The 22,232-nt window shown below is 48.3% G+C and overlaps 3 protein-coding genes and 1 long non-coding RNA gene across 4 annotated transcripts; 3 read left to right on the top strand and 1 right to left on the bottom strand.

The window, feature by feature from the left end:
- The first annotated feature begins 870 nt into the window (after nucleotides 1-870).
- LOC123063354 (uncharacterized) lies at nucleotides 871-2,993 on the top strand. Its single transcript, XR_006430263.1, has 2 exons — nucleotides 871-2,611; nucleotides 2,798-2,993. It is a non-coding gene; the product is annotated as an uncharacterized lncRNA (long non-coding RNA).
- Nucleotides 2,994-5,827: 2,834 nt separating this feature from the next.
- LOC123057208 (ESX-1 secretion-associated protein EspI) lies at nucleotides 5,828-9,832 on the bottom strand. Its single transcript, XM_044480302.1, has 5 exons — nucleotides 9,812-9,832; nucleotides 8,400-8,999; nucleotides 7,675-7,869; nucleotides 6,356-6,921; nucleotides 5,828-6,264 (listed from the first exon to the last, which is right to left on the bottom strand). Exons 1-4 carry the CDS (start codon nucleotides 9,830-9,832, stop codon nucleotides 6,841-6,843), a joined length of 897 nt encoding a protein of 298 aa, XP_044336237.1. The 3' UTR covers nucleotides 5,828-6,264; nucleotides 6,356-6,840.
- Nucleotides 9,833-10,341: 509 nt separating this feature from the next.
- On the top strand, nucleotides 10,342-12,706 carry LOC123063353 (probable jasmonic acid carboxyl methyltransferase 2). The gene is made up of 3 exons (XM_044487112.1): nucleotides 10,342-10,716; nucleotides 10,781-11,047; nucleotides 12,434-12,706. Exons 1-3 carry the CDS (start codon nucleotides 10,342-10,344, stop codon nucleotides 12,704-12,706), a joined length of 915 nt encoding a protein of 304 aa, XP_044343047.1.
- Nucleotides 12,707-18,949: 6,243 nt separating this feature from the next.
- LOC123059266 (uncharacterized) lies at nucleotides 18,950-21,858 on the top strand. Its single transcript, XM_044481872.1, has 2 exons — nucleotides 18,950-20,171; nucleotides 20,283-21,858. The coding sequence occupies exons 1-2, from the start codon at nucleotides 19,000-19,002 to the stop codon at nucleotides 21,736-21,738; spliced, it is 2,628 nt and encodes an 875-aa protein (XP_044337807.1). The 5' UTR covers nucleotides 18,950-18,999; the 3' UTR covers nucleotides 21,739-21,858.
- Nucleotides 21,859-22,232: the final 374 nt, after the last annotated feature.

Raw genomic sequence — 22,232 nt, 5'->3', positions numbered from 1 at the left:
TCTTCTCTTTGAACTTGAGCTTCTTCTCGGTCGGCGCCATCAACATGTTTAACCTCTGTCCTACATCTTCGATAAGATATCCTTGAATCTCTCCGTCTTCCATGCCACCGCACCATCTCGCTTTGCCCTCTCCTCCGTCCACTTCTTTCCTCGGAACCCTCTTCTAACCTTCTTGGGTGGTTCTTTTGTTGGGTAGGTTGGATCACCGATTTCTTCCTCAGTGCCATGGGCGACGGTCTTGGCAATGTATTGATTTCACTTGGGTTATCCATTTAACTTCAACCAACAATGCATGACGGTGAAATTCTTCTTCTCCAACTTCAAGAATACACTACACGCACGGAAAGGCTACAAAATAAAACATTGTCAACAATGCATATCCGACCAAATGATCTTCACAACAATGCATATCCGGACAATTGATCTACACAACAATGCATATCCGGACAATTGATCTACACAACAATGCATATTATATCCTGGTCTTAATTTGATCGAATCTTATATTCAACCTTTCTATTAGCTGGCCCTAGGATGGATAAGCACGTTGACCCTATTATTCGACCCAATAAGCAGCCTAGCATAAGACAAGCAGCCAGAAGATCGCTCTCTCTTGTTCAAAGTCTCTGGAGGTTCACCCTGCTGCAATCAGAGCCATGGATTCCTAACAGATGGTGCATATGAATCTATCTACTATCTACTACCACTATAAAAGCACGAGAGGGGCAGACACTTTTAATCTGATCCGTCTAACCGATAAATCTAATGGTCAAAATTCTCTTCGTGTTTAACACCAAGCCATCAACCATGGTGGCGTACGCTAAACACAGTTAACGTAGATCCCATCTGCCCCACCCAGTCACCCACGAAGCCACGAGGCCACGACTCACCGCGCCCTTCGCTGTCGCCTCTCCCATCCCCCACGCCCTCGCCGCCGCTGCCTCTCCAGTCCCCACGCCCTCACCGCTGTCGCCCCTCGCCTCCTACGCCATCCCGACGGCCTCATTGCCCCGCGTCGCTCCGGCCACCCTCACCCTCTCACATCTGCACCGCCGTGGCGCCTCAACTCCATGCCGCCTCACAACCCCGCTGCAATCTTCGAAGCCGTCATAAGAGGCGCATCAAGGACGTCGACGAGTTCCGCCTCCCCGAGGTCTGGATCAACGCCAGCAAGCCCCTCCGGGAACCAAGACCCCTCCCCACCCGGAGTCCTCTGCCGTCGACGGAAGTGTAAGCGCACGAGTTGCAGCGGCCAGCGAGTACTCGGAGTAAGACCAAGGACGTCCTGTTGGAGGCGGAGTACAAGGAGATAAGCGAGATCATAAATTAGTTACGTGAGGTAAGTGTCCGGCACTCAAAGTATCACAGCAATCAAATTGATGCTAATTGACTGATATACCTTTCCTTTGCATCCTCCCAAACAAAGTAAGAAGCAACTTCTATGTGATATTATCTTCCTAGCAGTAATGAATAGTAATAATCAAATAGAATAAGACAAACGTATAACCCAACTTCTGATTCTCTTGGTGCATGTACATTGTGTTTGTAGCTATAATAGACAGTGCTAAAGATTAATCAATTTTGTAACAAAAACATTTGTATACTGCTATTTTCCAACATGTTTTTGTGACAATGAAAGGATTAAACATCGGTCATGATCATTTTTAACCTGCTTTCCACTTTGTTTGGTGATTACAGCACAAATTCTCGCGATACTGCAAAGGTCGGCTTAGATGTTTAATCATAATTGTTCTGCTCAATTGTGTCACACGGCATTTCTTGGACTACTATTTGACAGGCCTTTCCAAGTTCCAACATTAATCTTTCTATCCACGGAATGCAGATAGCTTATGAGTTTTCTCTGCAGGTAACCAAACTGAAATGTGCTTCTCTCTGAAACCCTGATATTGTAAAGCTTCTTTGTCATTCACTGATTCAAGTAGCAGGAAAAAGCCTTCTTACTCTTTACACAGATTTGCTATTTTTGGGAACCAGGTGGAAGAATCATCCACATATTATGCCACTAAGGTAACAAAAGTAGTGCCCTTCTATTTCCACTCTTACTTAGACTATCCTACTGCATGGAAACAAATTTACCATTTTGAATATTTTGTCTATGCTATGTAGAACAAGAAGCAGATCCGCCATGTACTTTTGTTTCTATTCTAAAAAATCCTACCTACAGAAAGAAGCTCTCTTCTGGATGAAAAAAAATACATCCTTGCTTGAGTGCCTGTACTGTTGCAGACAATATGTGATTTTCTGTGTTATTTGTGTGATTTACAAAGAATTTAAATGGTCAGTGTAATTATTATTTTTAAAACTTTTCGGCAGGGATCGAGCCATCTACGTTAATGTTTTCTTGGGTAAAGAAATAACCAACTTTCAGGTTCAAGTTAGATTGCACGAGCAGGGGGTGAGAAGTTTGCGATGGTTCTTCATGTATGTGCCATTTGGTTTTATTTGAAAAGACTTTTCAATGCTTTTTGAATGTACCGATTAACTATTTCAATGGCAGATGAATGCTTATGATTGCCTTTTCTTGTGGGTTTTGGATACTTATGATTGCCTTTCGTTGAGGATTATGTAATCATGTTCGTCAACAGAATTGGTTAGTTGTCTACCAGAGATTGATTTTGGTAATATTTGTGCTTGTTTGCTGACACTATGGTCACCACACTGATATTAGTACTGTATTTTCTTATTAGCTTACACTTTCATTTTCCTCACTGGACCGTAGTTATGTGGTACTATTGTGAGAACTACTTATGTGTTATCTTTTTCTTTGTACATGCAGTCAAATGCAATGCGTCTCGGAAAAACATGTCATGACTATTTCCCTGATATTGTTGGATCCAAGGGGGGAGCAGTCCAACTACACAGAAAGAGATATAAGGGCTATGAGAGGCTGTGATACTAGGAGATGCACTTAGAACACTATATTACGAGGTGTTCTTATTGTGTGCCCCATGGCATTATTGGGTCAATGGAAGGTAAGCATGCTTATGTGGGTGATCATGAAAAGATGTAAAATCTCAGGGATTACAATTATTTAGTAGATTTTTAGCGTTTTTTATCCAGTTAAGGGCTTAAGTCTGCCATCTTGCAGGCAATCTTGGTAGGTTGAGATGTTTGAATAGCCTTTGATCCTAGCATGGTGATAAACCACTATGCACATTACCGGGCAAACTAAAAATACACAGTTCTACACATCATTCTTCCCAAACCGTGCAGATTAACTAGGTATGCACTACATGATTATTGCTATTACTCACTGGAATAATTAATAAACATGAAATTTGCAATGGATAGAAACCTGAGAATTAAAAGATGTCCTTGATTTGGCTTGTTCTTTTCTCTTTTGTAGTACACAGTGGTACAATTATATATGGCAATTGTACAAGTATTCATTTTCCTCTCAAACTTATAATTTTATTTTAAGAAATTAGTAGTAGATGCAACAACAAAGGTGCTATTGGTCCCTAGACACCTACATATTCTTCCAAGTACAGAAGGTACAATTGTTGATTAGAGCTTGTATATACACATTGTAAGGAAAGTTTTAATTTCACTCGACTGGTATGCAGGTAGATGAAATTGAAACTTTCCTTTATTGCCAATGAGTTATTGTTGTGTATTTTTACATGCCGACAGTTGAAAGGTGATAATAATTTGTGCATGTCTAACACATAGTTTATTCACCCACTAGAAAAATCACCAAGAATGTTGTCTGCAGAGATGTCTTGGAGGGACACCACAGGTTTGTTTTCTGACACGCCAATCCATCTTGTTATATTGTTAGGACATATTACTCACCTCCTTTAATTGATTTTTAGTGATTTATTTGCATATTATGCATACAATGATGAGCTGTTATATTAGGATAATTGAAACCAGGGAGCTTTTTACTAAATAATAGTATAAAGATGGTACTGAAGGAGGCTTTGCAACTAGCAAGGTATTCTGTTTACAATCTGATTGTGATATTTCTTAAAAGATGTATGGATGTTGTATTCTCCCAGACAATTTAAAGCATGGTTCTATATGCTCATCTAATTTGGTAACTTTTAATATTTTGTCAGGCCTTTCACCTCAACTGTAGGGATTCTACCTAAAGGTTCGTCTCTTATTTCTCTCTCTGTGTGATTGTAGCTATATTTTACTTCATTTGTGTGAATAATATTTGCACTGGTGTATGTATTTTACTATAAGTAAACATGTGCTACAGCAAGGCAGAGTTGGTATAGTTTCTTTGTTGATATACTAACAAGTTACCCTGTGTGATTTCTCTACTGTTTGGTGCAATGTTCGCGTGCAAGATTACTAGGAGCACCTGTGCAATTCCTCGACTGTTTTACACAGTGAGTGTAGAACGGGAGGACTCCCAGGGAGGCACAGCATCCAGGGGCATCTCCTTCATTTGGCAGCCGCTTCCATTTGCCACCAGTGAAAAGCAGACACGGCACCGCATCATTCACTTGCCTATCATAGATTGACCGATGATGCGGCTCTCCGCTCCACTACTCTATCTTATTTTGTATATTTCCTCTCTTTATATCCACACCTTAAAGTATAGCATGTAAATATGTTTAAATTCAAAAATAACGTTTTGCCTGTTTGGATTAGTAAAAATGTAACTAAATTCAGCGGGCGGTGTTATTTGAAGCCCAATTATGGATTTTTCCTTTGGTATTATTTCTGATCTGATCTAGAATTTGGTATGATGTATAACCATCAGTTCAGTACATGATTCCTTTATATCATTCCAAAGGATTAGCAATGAATAGCCTGTTTTCTCTTTCTTTTTTCTAAGAGGGGTGAAAGTTATCAACACGATTCACTAAAAATTGGCAGAAGATGTCATGAATATGTAAGTATGGGAAACTGCACTCTCTAGGTCTATTTCTCTATGGTCTTGCTTCTTAATTCGATTTTATCCTGTATGGATTTTCAAAGTAGACATGAGTGTTATCCTTTGTGTTTATCATGCCTTCTTGACTGGTAAAAAACACATTCCATATGTTTGAATTTTAGTTGAGTAAATGAGCATGAGTAAAAATAAATTCAAACACACAAAAGAAAAAGCTTTGTCGTTTAGTTGATTAAGCATAAGATAGTTAATCATGGCAAACCAGGCAAAAATCAAAACAAGAAGGCGAACCCCACTCTCGACGGCGTGCCAAATGCCATAACAAACACCAGCAAACGAAAAAGAAGTCATGAGGCACTCTTCCGGGGCAATGAAGAGACAAGCATTACACATGCCTACAATACTTGCAACCCACGACACAAGGTCCATGTCGTTGAAGATGGAAAGCTCTCAAGGTCGCCGCCCCGACATCCACTGCTCCAACATGCCTTGTGCACTCAAATGATGTCGCTTCTGAGGTCGTCGCCCCTACATTGCCATTGAAGAGACGTGCGTTGCACGTGCGCGTTTACTAGTCAAAGAGAAATGGAAACTCGCTATGCTCAAAACTCCAGTATTCAGGTGTCTTAATTAGTTCAGGAGTGTTGTTTCTACGGTCCCTTCTCCTGAAACTTGGCTTCTGAAGACTGACTCGTCAAGAATTTTTTCACACTATCTCTACTCCTAATGTCTCAGTCCGTACGTGGTTTCGTTCGCTCGTACCCTTCCCCTCCCATGAGAGGCCACCCCTCGATCCCATCCCACTTCCACCGATTTTTTTTTGATTTTTTTATTAACCGAGACAATCCCAAAGAAACCCTACAAAGGCCAAACAATATTAACCGATGACATCCTTTCCAAACAATAATAACCTTTCCAAATAATACTTTCCATACACAACAAGAATCAAATATTAACCGATGGCATCCTTTCCAAACAATAATAACCTTTCCAAATAATACTTTCCATACACAACGGGAATCAAATATTAACCGATGGCATCCTTTCCAAACAATATTATCCTTTCCAAATAATACTTTCCATACACAACAGGAATCAAATCGCATCGCAATCGCAAACAGATATACAACGCCAATCAATCTTTTCGTTCTTTCCATCTTACACCTCCAATGCCCAAAAATAAAGCGACCAATCATACTCTGTCCATCTCACGCCTTCCATATACAACAACAAACCAATTTTCAAAACGTTTCTGAGCGGGACGGGCGAGGCCTGTTTCTCCATGCTTCCAGGTCTCGGTTTGGGATCCTACCAGTTTGCCATTGGAGCGGGTGGGCGAGGCCTGTTTCTTTCAAAGTTTGCCATCGGAGCAGGAGGCACCGGTGCCGCCGCGGCTGCGAGCAACAGGTTAGCACCTACTGTTGTTCGACCGAGTTTAAACCATAGGGCAGTAAGTTGTGCACGCTTCACAATTTCCAACTTTACCTTTGTTGGTGAGTGCCGCAACTGTTCTTATGTAGTAGCCCCGACTGTTCATTATAGCTCCAGCGATGCACACATGGCCTTCTTATGTACGAGCGAGGCATCGAGTTGTTAGATTTAAGGAAAAAATGGTATTAGAATCGCTGTAAAAGAGGTAAATCTCTGCGATTAGAATCTATACTCCTGTTCTTGATATGTACAAATGCAAAGCTTCGATTGTCACAATTTTTATAGATGGCAGAGTGTGTAAATCACTTTTTAGTAAATCACCGGTTTTGTTCTACAATGCCATATGGAGATATACAGTAGTTCTCAACTGTTTTCTAAGAACTCTTTCCTCAAATAGTATGCAAGGGGATGAAAAGGTTACTGCCCTGTTCCGATGAGCTCACAGATTTTAATGTGGCCCATTAAAACTCCTTGAGCTTCTTGCTGGACGTCGACTTCATCATTTCTAAAATATCTTCCAGACTTTGATGTTTGTCTCTTCAATGAACTAGGAACCCAGGTAGTGATGCCTCGCTGGGGTATTGGTGAGCATGTGATGAGTTTTTTGCACGTTTTATAACCTGATGAGTGCATTCAACAACATAAATCACTTCAGTAACAGGGGAAAATCAGCAAAACTAAAAACTATTTAAAAGCAGGAAGGAATAAATCCAATGCAAGCTTCCATTGTCACAGTTTTTATAGATGGTAGAGAGAGGGCGTAAATCACATTTTAGTTAAGCAGGAAGGAATAAATCCAACATTTGTTGCATATATATGTTTAGTTATCACAAATATTGAGGGTTTAATCTCTGGCGCTTCCTTAGTGCTGAGTCATGGGCTTTCCAAGTAGTTGATGTTAATGGGTCTGAGATATTGTAGGTTAACGTATGTTAAATATACTAGACGGTACTTGTTGATCTGTTTTTCCAATGATAGTTGTCTGTGACAGTGATGTCCTCAAATGACTTGACCCCGTTTGGTTCTCGGTGGGAAAGGGTGAATCTTTATAAGCAACACCGACAGCGACAAATGGAGGCAACAAATAACTTCCGACGCCCTCTTGGTGATATCACCAATGTTGATATACTCCCGAGCGAGGGTCCGGGTATATGGAATTTGAACAATATTGATATACCCCCGAGCGAGAATTTTCATCCGCTTGGTTATTTTCTCACGCCGTGCCCATCAAAAAAAGTAGACTTTCAGCGACCAGATTTGTAGCTTCTGTAATGGGGAGTGTGAATGTGTATCCATGGGGTGTATAAGAATACACAAATTCAAAAGGAATACATTTAGAATAGTCAAAACTGGAAATTGTGCATTGAACTAACCCTTTCTGCAAGGCTATGGCTGTCAGTTGCTTGACCCCTTCTTGCCCTCACATGGATGAAACCTTGCTTTGGTGGTGGAGGATTTTGATCAACAGCCATAGTAGTATTTCTTGAATCAGCTTCATCATCTTTTCTGAAACTACCACTCTCATCATTGGATTTATGTGCCTTGAAACACTTTGCTTCTGTGTCAGTCTGCACATTAAGATTCCAGTGAATTAGCAATTAGGACAGACGGGAGAAAGAACAATGATCACTTGCTCTCTGCATAAGCTGTGTTGTGGGCATTTTTCTTTATTACTAGAATATAACAAAAATATTGTAAACCACCTTCTGGCCTGCCAAGTGAAACAACTATTAAACTGTCAATCGGCACAGCACAACTTTTATAAGGGGAACAAAAATGGCACTACTAAAATCAAATATCACATATGACAATAATGATAGCTTGCAGACCATCACGAATATGATGCCTGCTAAAATATCACAGTAGGTTATCATGTTTATACTCAATCTATATTGTACTCACTGGACGATTTTATACTCCCTCTTCAGTTATAAAAAAACACAGTACTCTGTATTCCCGAGTAGTCTCATTGCGAACAATAATATTACACGAAAATATCACAAATATATTAACTTTGATCTCTGCTACTAATTAGGAAGAAGGTCATTTCTACTGAAACCACAATGACAATGTCAATACACTGCAAATGCCAGTGAACCTGTAATCCCAGTCCACGTCGTCGGATGAGTGGAGGAAGGGGATGGGAGGGGGCGGCGGTGGGAGAGAGGGAGCCGGTTGTGCTTGCATCTGATCGCCGTCGGCGTGGACTGGCCGTAGTAGGCGTGGGCGGGGACGCCGGCGTGGGCGCGCACGAAGTGCTCAGGGCGGTCAGCGTGTACCGCCTCCGATTGTCGTCAGCTGTGTGCTCGGAGAAGAAGCCACGGGAGGCGAGCAGGCGGAGGAGACGCTCGAGGACGGATGGGTCCGGGTGGCCCGTCGGGAGCAACTCCGCGGCCGAGGGAGAGGAGTGGACTGGCCGCTGCCTGATCTCTCGATCTGCCACTTCTCTTTTCTGATGAGAACAGGGGAGGGGATGAGAGGGCGTGGCAGTGGGAGGTGAGGGCGGAGGCCGGCAGCTGCGGGGGTGAGGGCGGAGGCCGGCGACCAGCAAGGGTGAGGGCGGAGGCCGGTGGCCGGCGGCGATGCGGGGAAGAGGAGGGCGACACGGGCAGGGGAGTGGATGACGTTCAGAGAATGGACTGGATGTGGAGTCAGTGGCGTAGCCACAGGGGGTGGCCAGGGTGGTCCATGGACCACCCTGGGATGCGGCCCATTACCTTGCTACAATATGTGAAAAAAGAGTTGGGTTAAGGCCCAAGTCCAACAAGTCACGAACAGGACCACATCTACACGATCAGCTCGTTCGTTTCCTCTCCTTTTTAGCTCGTACAATCCTCTGAATTTTTTTTTCTCGTCGCACGCTGAACCGCTGGAAGACTCAAACCGACGCAGGGCGACACAAGATTGGCCAATCTCAAAAATACAGAAGCCCTAGCGTCTAGCAAGACGGTGATCGCCGACCCGCGGCCAGCTGGCCGGCGGCACTAGCAAGACGCAGGGCGGAGGTAGACTATGCACCAGAGCCCGGAGGCCGCGCACAGCGCCGCATCGGTTAAGGAAGGAGCCCCACTTCTCCACGGACTTCACATCTCTTCTAATTCGAAGTATGATTTCCAAATCCCTTAGGTAAAATACAATTTCACCTTTATAGTTTGAACAAGTTTAGCCGTGAGTGCAAACTTTCAAGTTTTTCGCAACTTGGAATTGACAAGTTGAGCTCAATGATTACATGAGTTCGTTTGAACTGATAATTGGTAAACTGAAATTCCTTTTATTGTATAATTGTTGAAAAATGAAGAGAACCGAAGACATTGCATCACATACATTAAGTGATATGCTTTCTTTAGAGTAAATGAGAATGTTATAATCAAGACTTTCCGGACAAATAAGGTGTGTTATTCCGACAAATAAGGTGTGTTATTTTCTTTTGGGCAAATTTAGGACCTAAACCATGATTTTTTGTGTGCTTTGCAAGACCCTATTAATATATGCTTTTGGGAAATCATATACCAGTATGTGCATATTTTGCATTCGTGGTACAAAAAAAGATGTCCATTGGACCACCCTGACCTAAAATCCTAGCTACGCCACTGTGTGGAGGGATAATCCTCAGCTTCGTCGCCGCCTGCCAACAGCTTCTCGAGGAAAATTCTGGAGTGCTCGATGCCTTTTTTTAGATAGCTTGCCAGACATGGTTTTTAGTTGAATCGTCACTTTATATGTATATATTGTCAATTTGCCATTTTTAGTGGACTTCAATTTTTATACAATTGTGATCTTCCCCAAAATATGCTTGCCAGACTATGCCCATTTTTATATTGTCTCTACCTGTGAAATTTAGCATGCATTATATTTATATAACTTCCCTAAAATATTTCAGAAGCCCGTGGCAACGCACGGGCATTCTACTAGTATCTTGTGTTACTGACAACTAAATTAACGACCCAAAGGAAAATAAGAACAAATTTGGGATTGATTAAACTAGATTTCTGAAAAAATACGAGTCCACTGCAGAGGGCTGAGCAGAAGTGCAGAACAGGATGAAGCCCCTTGTGGAAGCCGCGATTGTTGATGTATGCAGAAACACAAGGACCTTGCCGTGCAGAAAGATGGTGATCGCAGACTTGGGATGCTCCTCTGGCCCAAATGCAGTAGCACTGGTGTCGATCGCCCTCGAGACAACCCGCAACCACTTTCTTCAGTTGCAACAGCCACCTCCGGAAGTCAGTCTACTCCTTAATGATCTCCGATACAATGACTTCAACGTAGTGGTGAAGAGCCTGGTTGTGCTCCGGCAAATCAACGAGCCTATTGTTGTAGCTGGTGTTGTACCAGGGTCATTCTACGAGAGGCTCTTGCCTAGCGGCTCCGTGCATCTTTTCTGTTCATCCAACAGCCTTCATTGGCTCTCAAAGGTATGAATTTTACACTGCTCCAGTAGCATTTGTCCCTTCACTATCTGATCATTTCGAGGTACAGGCTCCTGAAGATTTAAGGATAAAACAAATCCCTGCATATGACATCGATGAGAATGTCAGGCATGAAAGACTCCCAGTGGTCGCTGGAGCTTATACACGACAATTCAGGAAAGATTTCACACTCTTCCTGAAGCTGAGAGGCAAGGAATTGGTCCCAGATAGCCGGATGGTTGTTTCCCTCGCAGGGAGGCGTTCAGATGAGCTAGTCACCGAAATCACTCACGTCTGGGGAACTACAGCTCAGGTTTTAGGCGTCATGGCCTCAGAGGTAAATGCAAGACTTTACTTTTGTCATTTGCTAACGAGCATGTGAGTGTTTGACTTCCTGGTTTTGTTTGTTGGACAGTGTGCCATTGCCGAAAAAGAGTTTCCCCCGCTTTATATACAAAGCAACCAACCGAACCATACAGAGATAGGTGCTGGGGCGGAAGCAGCACAGTCACGCCCAAAAGAAACGACAGAGAAAAAGCAAAAGAAACAAATGCTGACAATGGCGGATCAACAAGAACGAAGAAGCCTCGCGATTGCTCACCGGGATCTTCCACTAGGCTCCAAGACTTCGAAGCGCAGGCACCTATCAACACCTCCAAGAAGGATCGCGACGACGACGACGCTGCTGCCAAGGGTTTCCCCCGGTACACAACGAGGCGAGAGGAAGGGTAGCCCCTGACGCCCTCCCGGAAGGTCAGGTGGCACCCACAGGCGCCATCGTGCCGGTGTCGGCCACGCCGACAGGGGTTTCCCCCGATCCCAACCCGCACCTCGGGCGCTCCGGATCCAGCCACCAAACCAACCACCACCATGCGCCAACGCAGTCATGAGCCCCCCACGCCGTCTCACCACGGCACCGCGAAGTGAGGATAGCGCGGCGAAGAATCTGGGTCGGGACTAGGGCATCAGCACCGTCGGCACACGGGAGGGCCCCACCTCCACCGTCAGCGACGGTAGCCGTCCGGACGCAATAGCAGGAGCACACCAGGCCCGTGGGCCCACAGGCCCGGCCGAGCCCTCGTGGGCCCGTAAAGCTCCCGCCTTCGCGCTGCTGCCGGCACGCCATCAGCGCCGACTCCCCATATCCGAGCCGCTCCTCCTCCTCACCGCGCCGCAGACAACGAGGCCACACCGGGGGCCGGCCCGCTAGGACCCATATGGGGCCCGTCGGGCCCAGATCTAGGCCCGGGGCGCGATGTCGGCCACCCCGCACCACCAGGCCGCCCCGCCGCCAAGGAGCAGCGCCGCCACCACGTCCGCCGCCGGCCACCCCGCCGGGTCACCGGACCGCCGCCAAACCGAGCGACACCGCCGCCGCCCCCCTGCCCTGAGCCAGGAGGACATGCACGCGGGGAGAGGAGATCCTGCCGCCGCCGGCATCCCCCGGGCCGGAGCCGGGGGCGCCCGCTGGCGACGGCAGGGGAGAGGAAGAGGATGCGAAGCCGACGGGAGAGACACAGGGGCCGCCTCGGCCGCCTCCCGGGAAGGCGGCGCGAAGGCGGAAGGAGGGGCTGGAAAGGAAGGGCGGGGGAGGGGGGCGGATTCGGGCCGCGCGCCGGCGAGGGCGGCCGGATCCCGCCGGAGACGGGCAGGGGAGGTGGCGGCAGCAAGGGTTTCTGGGCGGGAGCGAGTCGCGGGCTGGTTAAAGTTTTTCCATCGACAGTGTGCCATTGACAAAGCCAAGTTTGATTCTTTGTACATACCGGTATATGCACCTTCCCTTAAAGAGCTTAGGGAGATCATCCAAGAAGAGGGCTCCTTATCAATCACAGAGATGCGGGTGCACGACCCTGCAAGCGGCATGGATAGCACGCTCCTCACCCCAAACAAGATAGCGAATTGTATGAGAGCTGCATTGGAGCCGATAATGGTCCAGCATTTTGAATTATCCGGAGAGGTCATGGATGAATTTGCGAGGACCGCTGAAAGCACTTGAGCCTGCAAGGCAGCTCGCAAGTCAAGCAGACAAAAAAACCGATAGTTATGCTGGTTGTACCGCTCACCAAGGCATGACATGATAACGGCTGTGTTACCTCTTAGTCTGTATCATTCATCAATTCAAGACATCTATGTAAAAGTCAAAATCAAACTCAATGGGATTTCTGAGAGACGAAACAGAAAAATATCGTTTGTAATAATATTCCATTGGTTGAGCCAAGTATTTGTCTTTTTTTCTTTATCTCAAAATGCATTTGAGTATGATACAAGTTTTTGTGAGGTACAAGATATTCCCTTCCGTTCTTATATGTTAAAAATCATACCTATATAAAAAATATTCAGTTTTACCATGATAATTTACCATTTTAATAATTTGCATCTCGATGGATTATTATTTTGAGCTCATATGCTATGCTTATTTATTATCTGGCTTCTTGATGTTTATGTATGCATTAGTTCTGCACTTGTTGTGTCCATTGGCAAAGTCAAGCATTGGATCCAGGTTGAACGATTTACAATTACAAGTCTGCCAATCTATAATTTTATTTTATTTTGCCTCTGCTAGTTACAGGTTGTTAGTACAGTATCCTGATCTTGATTTGACCAACCTTTCCTTCCTATGGGCTAGTCCTCAAATTAAAAACTAGAAAGCTGGATGGGTTAATTAGCCTGGAAAATGTGAATCAAGGACAAGGTGAAACAAACTATGCTCACAACTCCGGTTTTCAGGTATATTATCTTCTTTCTCCTACGAACTAGGGGGCAAAGATTATTTCTCCGGTGCACTAATTCATTCTTGTGGAATAAGCAACGAGTCCTAGAAAAGCATTGTCCTGTCCACAAATCTTAATTTGGTGATGCAAACCAGGCATCGTCATGTTTACACTAATGTGTAGACTATTCCCCAATCCTCATCAGCTAGCTTTTGGACAGAGATGGTACATAATAATATTTCAGGGCGGACAAAAAGAGTGATTAAGGTGCCAGATGATGATCAACTGAGACGTGGCATGTGAACACCTACTACTTACCCTGCAAAAGCGAAAAAAGAACACTTGCTACTTTCAAGTCCGGAAGGCGTCAAGTAACCAACACTGCCTTATAGGTAAACTACAAGAGAAACTCTACCAGAGTCGCCACATTGGCCCCATCACTTTTTTTTAAACGGTTAATTAATGAAAAACTGGGCTAAAACCTTCACAAACTGCCGAGCGGCACATACATGATCCCCGATCTGTCATGAATAGTTTCCGAATGGTTCTCTATAGACTATTCACATCTGAGTTTCTCTTTTTTATTTCTCGATGTATGTTTCGAATTTTGATCTGAAATTTTTAGGGGTTATCTTAATATGTGCTGTGAACATGCATGCTTTTTTTCAGATTTTTTCGCAATGTTTAAATTTGAATTTGGGCCGCATGTCACCGTGCATGTCACTGTAGCGCATGTCACCTGATCCCAGTCCATCCCATACACCCCTCAACTAAGAGGGCCTCATCCAAGATACACTCTGAGGTCATCATCATTACTTCTCCTCAATGGGCGTCATTACCCTCCCTAGTCTCCGAGTAAAGCGACTCTGACTTCGCCGAAGACGAACCTCAACCCAACCCTCACCGTAGAGGCTTTGAAACATAAGAAGAACCGTGCCAGACCCAGCCACCCACATCGAAGGCAGCAGAACTCCAACTTTGATGGAGAGGTCCGAAGGAGAAATATGCATGGTTGGCGCCGTGGAAGACAACCGAACAGACCACCTGCTGCATGTCATTGTTGCCACAGGGCCCCACCGCCGCCATGCGCCATGCACGCCACAGCGCACTCGCCGGAGGACAGAGACACCGGATCCGGTAGGCCCACGCCAGCGTGCTCCATCTTGACACTCCTCCACCGCGCAGCGCGAGCCATGGCCCCTCACACACTACCACAAGCGATGCCCACCACCGAAACCAACGAATATGGGCACGAGACCCTGATCCCCACTGCCACTAACTACTGTCAGGCCTGCTCACCCCAACACTCGGCCTGCCGGCGCCCAAGCCGTGGCGCCCCCGCAATAGATCAGTGACTCTAGGGCCCTCCACATGACTAGGACGCCAGCGACGAGCTCCCATGCGCACATCTGCGCCCTGCCCCTCAGTGCGCTTGCAAAACAGAGTCGTGTTGCCCCTGCGCTCCCCTGACGTGCCGTCCCAGCGCTACCTCGACTCGCCATGCCAAAGTTGACTCGTCGCGCCGCCCTGCCTGAGCTCCCGCTGAAGTGGTCATCCTGCGCTGCCCACCCCGAGCGAAAGGAGAAGGACCCCGCCGGCGCCAAGCCGCGCGGGCTTTGCCCGACGACGCCGTCCGACGGCGGCGAGGGAAGGTGTGGGTGGTGGGTTGACGTTGGTTGTGGCTAGGGTTGGCTCCTGGCCGCGCACGGGAGCGACCAGGGAACGGGATATCAGAAGAGATATGACCTAGCCTGATCGCTATAAGAACCACCAGTATGGCTATTTTTGCCCAAAATGGCATTGTAGCATAGTCGTCATCCCACCCTTGATCGCCATAATTTTTGGAATGTGCTCAAATCAAGCCTGCGAGTCTCCATATTTCAGGGTTGGGCGAAGGCACACCCTCGATCCACCCAAATATTGGTGTGCCGGACATTTTACCATGCACACTCAATTATGTCGTCGCCCACATCCACCCGCTGCCTTCGGTTTGTGCCACCTCCCAACGCCCAGGCCCCCGTCATTTTTGGCCCATGTCGCCTCGCTAAGCCGGTCCTGGACCTCCCACGCTCCGAGCAGCCCTGTGTTGCCTCCGCTAGGCCGTTCCCACACCTTCCGCGCTTCGATGCAGCCCCGCGCCTTCTTCCCACCATCCGACCGCGTCGCTCACTCCGCTGCACGACCTCAATGATTTGCCAGAGGTAAATTTCGTAAACCTTTTTTTCCTACATTTAGTTTAGCCGCTCATCTATTTGTGCAGATGACATGGGATTCACATCATGTGTAGATGGATAGATGGTGGATCTAATGTTTTTTGATGATTCATCGTCGAATTCGAGTTGTGAGTCTAAGGGTGAGATCATGGGCGCCGAAGAAGATGAGGTGATGTTGATGGTTACTAAATGGATAGCATCAACCAGAGCGGAGAGGAAGCATGTCGAATCGCAGCTTGGCCATGCGACATTTCGTCGAAACGGGTATGCCAGCTCATGCTCAACTACTTTGTATTTGGTTGCACCTTCCTGCATGTTACGGCGACGCTTCCGCGTGACCGAACGGCTGTGAGATAATAACATGATCATAGAGGATGAGAGTATATGCCGGGACCCATGGACTATGAAGATGTTAACAACCTCGTCAGGCCTCGTAGGAACGCAACCTGCATTCAAGCATTTCTCTCCCATCATCAGCTGAAGAAGGATCTAATTGAACATCATTGGTAGCTAGATGGAATATAGGTGTTTAAATTGCTTTAAAATTCATCTGTTTTACTTGAACAATTTATTTGATTGGATTATTTGTTAATTTGGATTAATGGTTTGTGATCATTTTTGTTGAATTGTTGACTTGTTTGATCTAAATTATTGTAAATAGGCTAAAAAGAACGTATGACCCAATGGCAGGTGGATCCTACTTGCAGGGGAAATATGAAGGCTACATTATGACGACTTTGTGTTTACTCATAACCTCCACAACCTTCAAAATATTATGGAGCATGCTCCATATGTGATATGGAGGCTGTCAATATGGCAACTCTACTAAGAGCATCTTCGGCCGTTGGCCCCTCAGGAGGGGCTAAAAATCACCCCCTAGGGGCGCATCGGCGCTAAATCGCGCACTGGGGGCGAGATGCCTCCCAGTCGTGGCGCCCACGTTTTTTTGAAAAAGTCAAATACGGCGTAAACACGGCTCAAATTTATCGCAAACATCGGCGAGTTCGTTCAAATTTAAACATATTTTACAAAAAGAAAACTAGCACAGGCTGCCCCCGCCGTCTCCATCGCCGCTCCTCGCCGTCTACCTCGCCGCTCGCCGCCCACCGCCCGCCTTTGCAGTTCTACATGCCGAGGAGGCGGTAGAACCGCGTGTAGTCGCCACCGTCGTCGTCGTCGTCATGTCTCCGCCGCCGCCGCCGCCGTCCCTGCTGCATCCCTCTCCCGGTTGGCGCGGCGGGTTGGACGGTCCGAGAGCGTCGTTGTCGCCGTCGCTGTCGAGGACGACGATGCCGTGCTCGTCCTCACGCCCACGCTTGCGGGCGGCGATCTACTCCAGGGCCCGGGTCTGCCGGGTCATCTCCGTCCGGAGGTAGTCATCCCGCGCCCACCGCAGGGCGTCCTCGTCGGAGAAGCCGCGCCGGGCTATCTCCTCGTACTCCGCGGGGAGGCCGGGCTCCGTCTTGGGCTCGACGAGGACGAAGCGGCTGGTGGGGGGTGGGCGGAGTCGCCGATGCGGACACCGGAGCTGCGGGTGCGCGCGCTGACAGGCGTGTCCTGGGGCTCTGGCTTGACGGGGCGGAGGCAGGGAGAGCCCGACGAGCGACCGGACGAGGAGGAGGACGCCCCGGGCCGCTCCATGCGCCTCGGCGTCCAGGAGATTCCACGGTGGCGTGAGAAGGACGGGGGAGCGGGGTACTCGAGGCGCGGCGTGTTGCCGCCCTCGATGTACTCGAGGACGGCCTCCAACGTACGGCCGGGCACGCCCCACCACCGGCGCCGGCCATCGGAGTTGAGCCTGCCGGAGGGCACGACGCCGTTGGTGGCCTCGAGCTGCTCGGCGTGATAGCGTCGGAAGTAGGGCTCCCAGAGCGGGCTTTCGGGGATGTACCGTGGCCCCTCCCTCGCCGCCCGCGGCAGGGACGCGCGGATACGTGTGATCTCTGCACGCCACGCCGCCCCGATGGTTGGTGGTGGCACCGACACGCCGGCGGCGCTGATCCTCCAAGCCCCGGGCACCCGCATGTCTGGCGGGACCGGGTACTCAACCTCGAAAAGGAGGCGAGCCTCGTCCTCGTGAAGATGGCGGCGCCCGAAGCCATTCGCCGCCGCGCCGTCGCCTAGAAAGCGCTCGGCCATTCTTCTGGACTGGAGACGGCGAGAGGAGGAAGGGGGGAGAAATGGGTGCGTCGGCGGTGTAGTGTCTGTGCGTGCCTCCGGCATGCTGGTGGTCGGCTTATATAGGCGGAGGCGCCGCGCAGTAGGCTTGGCCGGCGCGTTACGCGTGGCTTGATGGCGTGGCGGCCGAGGGGACACGACGGCCTTCACTGCGCCGCCCGTGAGGCATCAATGGAGGCTGACCGGCGCGGCAGTGCGCGCAGCGCACAGCTTTTGCATTGATTCGCCGCGAGAAAACGAGGCGATGAGGACGACGAAGCGGCGAGAAAAGAGTCGAGTCACTGACGCGGCGGGCCCGCGGCTCTTCGCGCCAAAAAAGATTCGCCCGGCGCTTCCGACCGACCCCCAGCGCGCCGAGTTCGGGTTGGGTCCGCCGGCGCCAATTTCGGCCTGAGCCGGCGAAAACTGGGCCCTTGGGGGCGCGACTGGACCGATTTTTTGGCGCCGGCGGCCGAAAAATCGCCTGGGGGGCCTTTTTGGGGGCGCGGCTGGAGATGCTCTAAAGTTGCTCTGAAATGAGAGGATAAGGTAAAGTGATACTCTTTATGCCCTGGCGTGCAGCTAATGCCAGGTAGCTAAATGGAATAAGCATCTCCCAGATCGATCTCAATGAGTCCTAGAAAAAGGGTCACGTAAACTAAGCATTGTAATGTTTAAACAACCGCACTATTTGGCCCGCATGCCCAACATCTTTGGGACAGAGATGATAGATAATCAAGATTTCAAGGCGTTTTTTATACATGCTGTGCTGAGAAACAAGTTTGCATAACAAAAAGAATGTTAGTACAGCTTAAAGTGTACGCATGTGTAGGGAAAAAAGGAACAGCAATGTGAACAATAAGTAAGCTAAACGAACGAAGGGTGGCCAATAGCATAGATCCTATGCGTGCACAACTGAAAAAAGACGATTGGTTGATGCCTGTCAAGTTGCCAGATACAAGCTTGGTACAAAGGCAAGGGAACAAATACTTAAACAAGACTAGCAGATTGCAGACAGATTCCTGGAACGGAAAAGACCATGCCAATTGCCAGAGTCAAGGCACCGTGATGCCATTGCCAATGCCATGCAGGTACATCCCTCCGCGCAGCTATATAAAAACGAGCTCAGCCAACCACAACTTCGCATCGATCGCCGCCTAAGGCGTCCAGCTTCTTCGTGTTCATGTTACAGTTTTCCACCACCAAATATGCCACAGCAAGGCAGCAACCAAGTAACAGCATCCCAAAGTTCAATGGAGCGAGATCAGCCGCGCCGGGATGATGAGGGCAACAAGCACCCTCCTTCAACTTCAATGGAGTACCAGCTGAAGGCGTACCTTCTGCTGCTGGCCACGCTGGTGGCGACGGTGACGTACGCGGCGGGGCTCAACCTGCCAGGGGGGGCCTGGCCGGACACGCAGGATGGGCACCTCGCAGGCGACCCCATCCTCCCGGACGCGCACTACCGCCGCTACCTGGCCTTCTACTACTGCAACGCCACCGCCTTCGCGTCGTCGCTCGTGGCCTGCCTACTCCTCCTCGTCCTTGACGAGGAGAACACAAATTGGGCGATTGTCCTGCGGGCGGTCATGGTGCTCGACCTGTTCGGCCTCATGGGGGCCTACGCCGCGGGAAGCTGCCGGGACAAGTTCACGACCATCTTTGCCTCACTGCTGGTCACTTCCGTCTTCGCCTACATTATGCTTGTCTTCCTAAGTTCCGTCTTCGCCTATGCCTTCCGTGGTAGTGTCTGCACCCATGTCATGAAGTGGGGAACCGTCTTCGCCGATGCCTTCCAGAAGGTTTTTCCCAAGAGTACACAAGGATCGAAGAATCCTGAGGAGCAAGGCGAAGATGAGCACGAGGTGTTGATGCTGCTCGCGACCTTCGTCGTCACCATCACATATGTGGCCGGACTGGGCCCACCTTGTGGGTTCTGGAGCGACAGCCGGGACGGCCACCGCGTGAGCGACCCGATCATGCAGGACCACAACACCAGCCGGTACCAGTCATTCTTCGTGTGGAATACCACCTCATTCGTCGCGTCCCTGCTCATCATCGTGCTGCTCATGGACAAGAATCTGAGCAGGACCATCTCTGTAAAGTTTGTCGCGCTCTATGGGTTCATCGCGGTGGCGCTCATCGGCCTAGTGGGGGCCTATGCTGCAGGAAGCTGCAGGGAAGCTGATGCTACCATCTACGTCGTTTCTCTGGCTGGTGCGGTTCTTGCAAGCATATTTCTACAGGTGGCTATTACTAGCGCCATGAACAAGGAGGGCAGTTGGGGTGAGAAACTACTCACACCCATACGTCGTTGTACTTCACAATGGCTGAAGAATGTAAGAGAGTGGTTTACTCCTACTACTCCTAGCCCTAACAGGTACGCAATCACGTATGTATTGTTAATTCTTCTTTGGCAAATTACCACTGGCGCACATATTTCAACTCTAGGATGCAATTAATTTTAACTCTCTATTTATGCAACTACCAGGGATACACAACATGCTGACAAAGTATTGGAAAGGAATCGCTCTCTTGTCATGCTGCTTGCTACTCTCGTGGTGAGCATCACTTACACAGCTGGACTGGATCCACCGGGCGGCCTCTGGCCAGATGACCGGGATGGGCACAAGGGCGGCGACCCGGTACTCCTCACAACCCATCCTACTCGGTACAAAGTGTTCTTCTATAGCAACTCAGCCGCCTTCGTGACATCCTTAGTGGTCATCATAATGGTTCAGAGTAGATTCCTGCTAAAGCGCCATACATTGCACGCAGCCATGATACTGGATTTGTTTGGCCTCATAACTGCATACGCCGCGGGGAGCGGTAGGGATTTAAGCACCTCCATCTATGCTATCGCCCTCGCGGGTGTTGTCCTTGTGTATGTGGTGATCCATATAGTGTTTTTCACATTAGAAGACCAGCAGGTGGACAGCCCCCAGGATCTCGAAAAGTTGGATAAGAGGCGTGAGATGCTGCTGCTGCTTGCCATCTTGGCTGCAACGCTCACTTACCAAGCTGGGCTCACCCCGCCAGGTGGCTTCTGGTCAGCAGACGACAGCTTTGGTCATCATGCCGGGTTTCCGATCCTCTTTGATAACTACCCTCGCCGATACAATGCATTCTTCTACTGCAATGCGGCAAGCTTCATGGCATCTGTGACTCTCATAGTTCTTCTGGTGAACCCCACCCTATACAAGCCGGGCATAAAGTGTTATGCACTGTATATGTGCATGGTGGTGGGCATGTTTGGTCTCATGGGTGCCTATGCCGCTGGAAGCTCCCGCCATGTGCGAACCTCCATCTATGTGTTCACTTTAGTTGCTGCGGTCTTTGCCTTCGTAATCATTCAGGTGGTCATTTTCTGGATACAAAGTTATTGCAAAAAAGAGCAGCCATCTACCTCATCTGGTCCAGTGAACAAGGACTCTCGTGAGCGTTCTGAAGAAAAGGACCTTCGCGAGTACTTGATGCTGCTAGGAGTCCTGGCTGCAAGTGTAACATACCAGACTGGCCTGAAACCACCAGGTGGCCTCTGGCAAGACAACAACAATGGGCATACCGCAGGCAACTCGATCCTCCATGACATCGACAGAGGCCGGTTCCGTGCTTTCTTCTACAGCAACTCCACTTCATTCATGGCTTCTGTCGTCGTCATCATCTTGCTGCTTCCACTGAACACCCACAAGTTGCCACTCTGGCCAATGCATACTGCCATCTTGCTAGACATGATGGGTCTCCTTTGCGCCTATGCGGCTGGTAGCACAAGGGAATGGGGGACGTCCAGCCATGTCATCGCTCTGGTCGTTCCTGTGCTCGCCTATATTGCAGCCTACGCAGCGTGGTCATTGTTCCGCAACAAGGGCCGATGTGTGGCAACGAAGATGCCTCATGACCAACTATCCCAACAATATGTCGCAACGGAGATGCCGCATGTGACATGATACTTTACCTAGTTTTTCATTTTATTTCAATGTAAATGATGTGTGTGTAATTCTACATGTACTTTCCAATGATGTCTGTAAATTATTGTGTAATTCTGTATAATCAAGGTAAGAAAAAGTATACTTTCTAGTTTTAACATTGCCGGCCATTGTGTACAACTATTGACTATTGCCATATATTGTCAAACACTGCTTGTGCGGGGCTTTCATTTCGAGTGTTTTCATTGGTCCAAGCAATATTGGCATCTTTATGGTTGCAATTGCTAGCATTCTTTAGCAGCAATTTTTGCATCTCTGTATGTTTCACTTGGTTAAAATATTGTTCTTTCTTCAATTTGTTTCAACTTGGCATCCTGTGTCCCCTACCGCTTGGTAAAAATTGAAGTTCATATCTTAGTTGGCCTCAACATAAGCACTCATCAAATGTTGTCAGCACCTGGTTCTAATGTGGCACCAATGTTGGCCAACTAAGAGATGAACTTCAAAAGCACCCC

Source organism: Triticum aestivum, chromosome 3A (assembly GCF_018294505.1).
Source record: "Triticum aestivum cultivar Chinese Spring chromosome 3A, IWGSC CS RefSeq v2.1, whole genome shotgun sequence".
NCBI classification, from domain to species: Eukaryota; Viridiplantae; Streptophyta; class Magnoliopsida; order Poales; family Poaceae; genus Triticum; species Triticum aestivum.
This window is presented reverse-complemented; position numbering and strand designations above follow the sequence as displayed.

Excerpts from the sequence above, each read along its gene's own strand:
- LOC123059266 (XM_044481872.1), top strand. The coding sequence starts at position 19,000 with ATGCCACAGCAAGGCAGCAACCAAGTAACAGCATCCCAAAGTTCAATG. Across the intron at positions 20,172-20,282 it reads ACTACTCCTAGCCCTAACAG|GGATACACAACATGCTGACA; the intron begins GTACGCAATCAC and ends TGCAACTACCAG.
- LOC123063353 (XM_044487112.1), top strand. The coding sequence starts at position 10,342 with ATGAAGCCCCTTGTGGAAGCCGCGATTGTTGATGTATGCAGAAACACA. Across the intron at positions 10,717-10,780 it reads GCCTTCATTGGCTCTCAAAG|GCTCCTGAAGATTTAAGGAT; the intron begins GTATGAATTTTA and ends TTCGAGGTACAG. Across the intron at positions 11,048-12,433 it reads TAGGCGTCATGGCCTCAGAG|TGTGCCATTGACAAAGCCAA; the intron begins GTAAATGCAAGA and ends TTCCATCGACAG.
- LOC123057208 (XM_044480302.1), bottom strand. The coding sequence starts at position 9,832 with ATGCAAAATATGCACATACTG. Across the intron at positions 7,870-8,399 it reads GACGTGGACTGGGATTACAG|ACTGACACAGAAGCAAAGTG; the intron begins GTTCACTGGCAT and ends CTTAATGTGCAG. Across the intron at positions 6,922-7,674 it reads GCCATAGCCTTGCAGAAAGG|GTTATAAAACGTGCAAAAAA; the intron begins GTTAGTTCAATG and ends TGCACTCATCAG.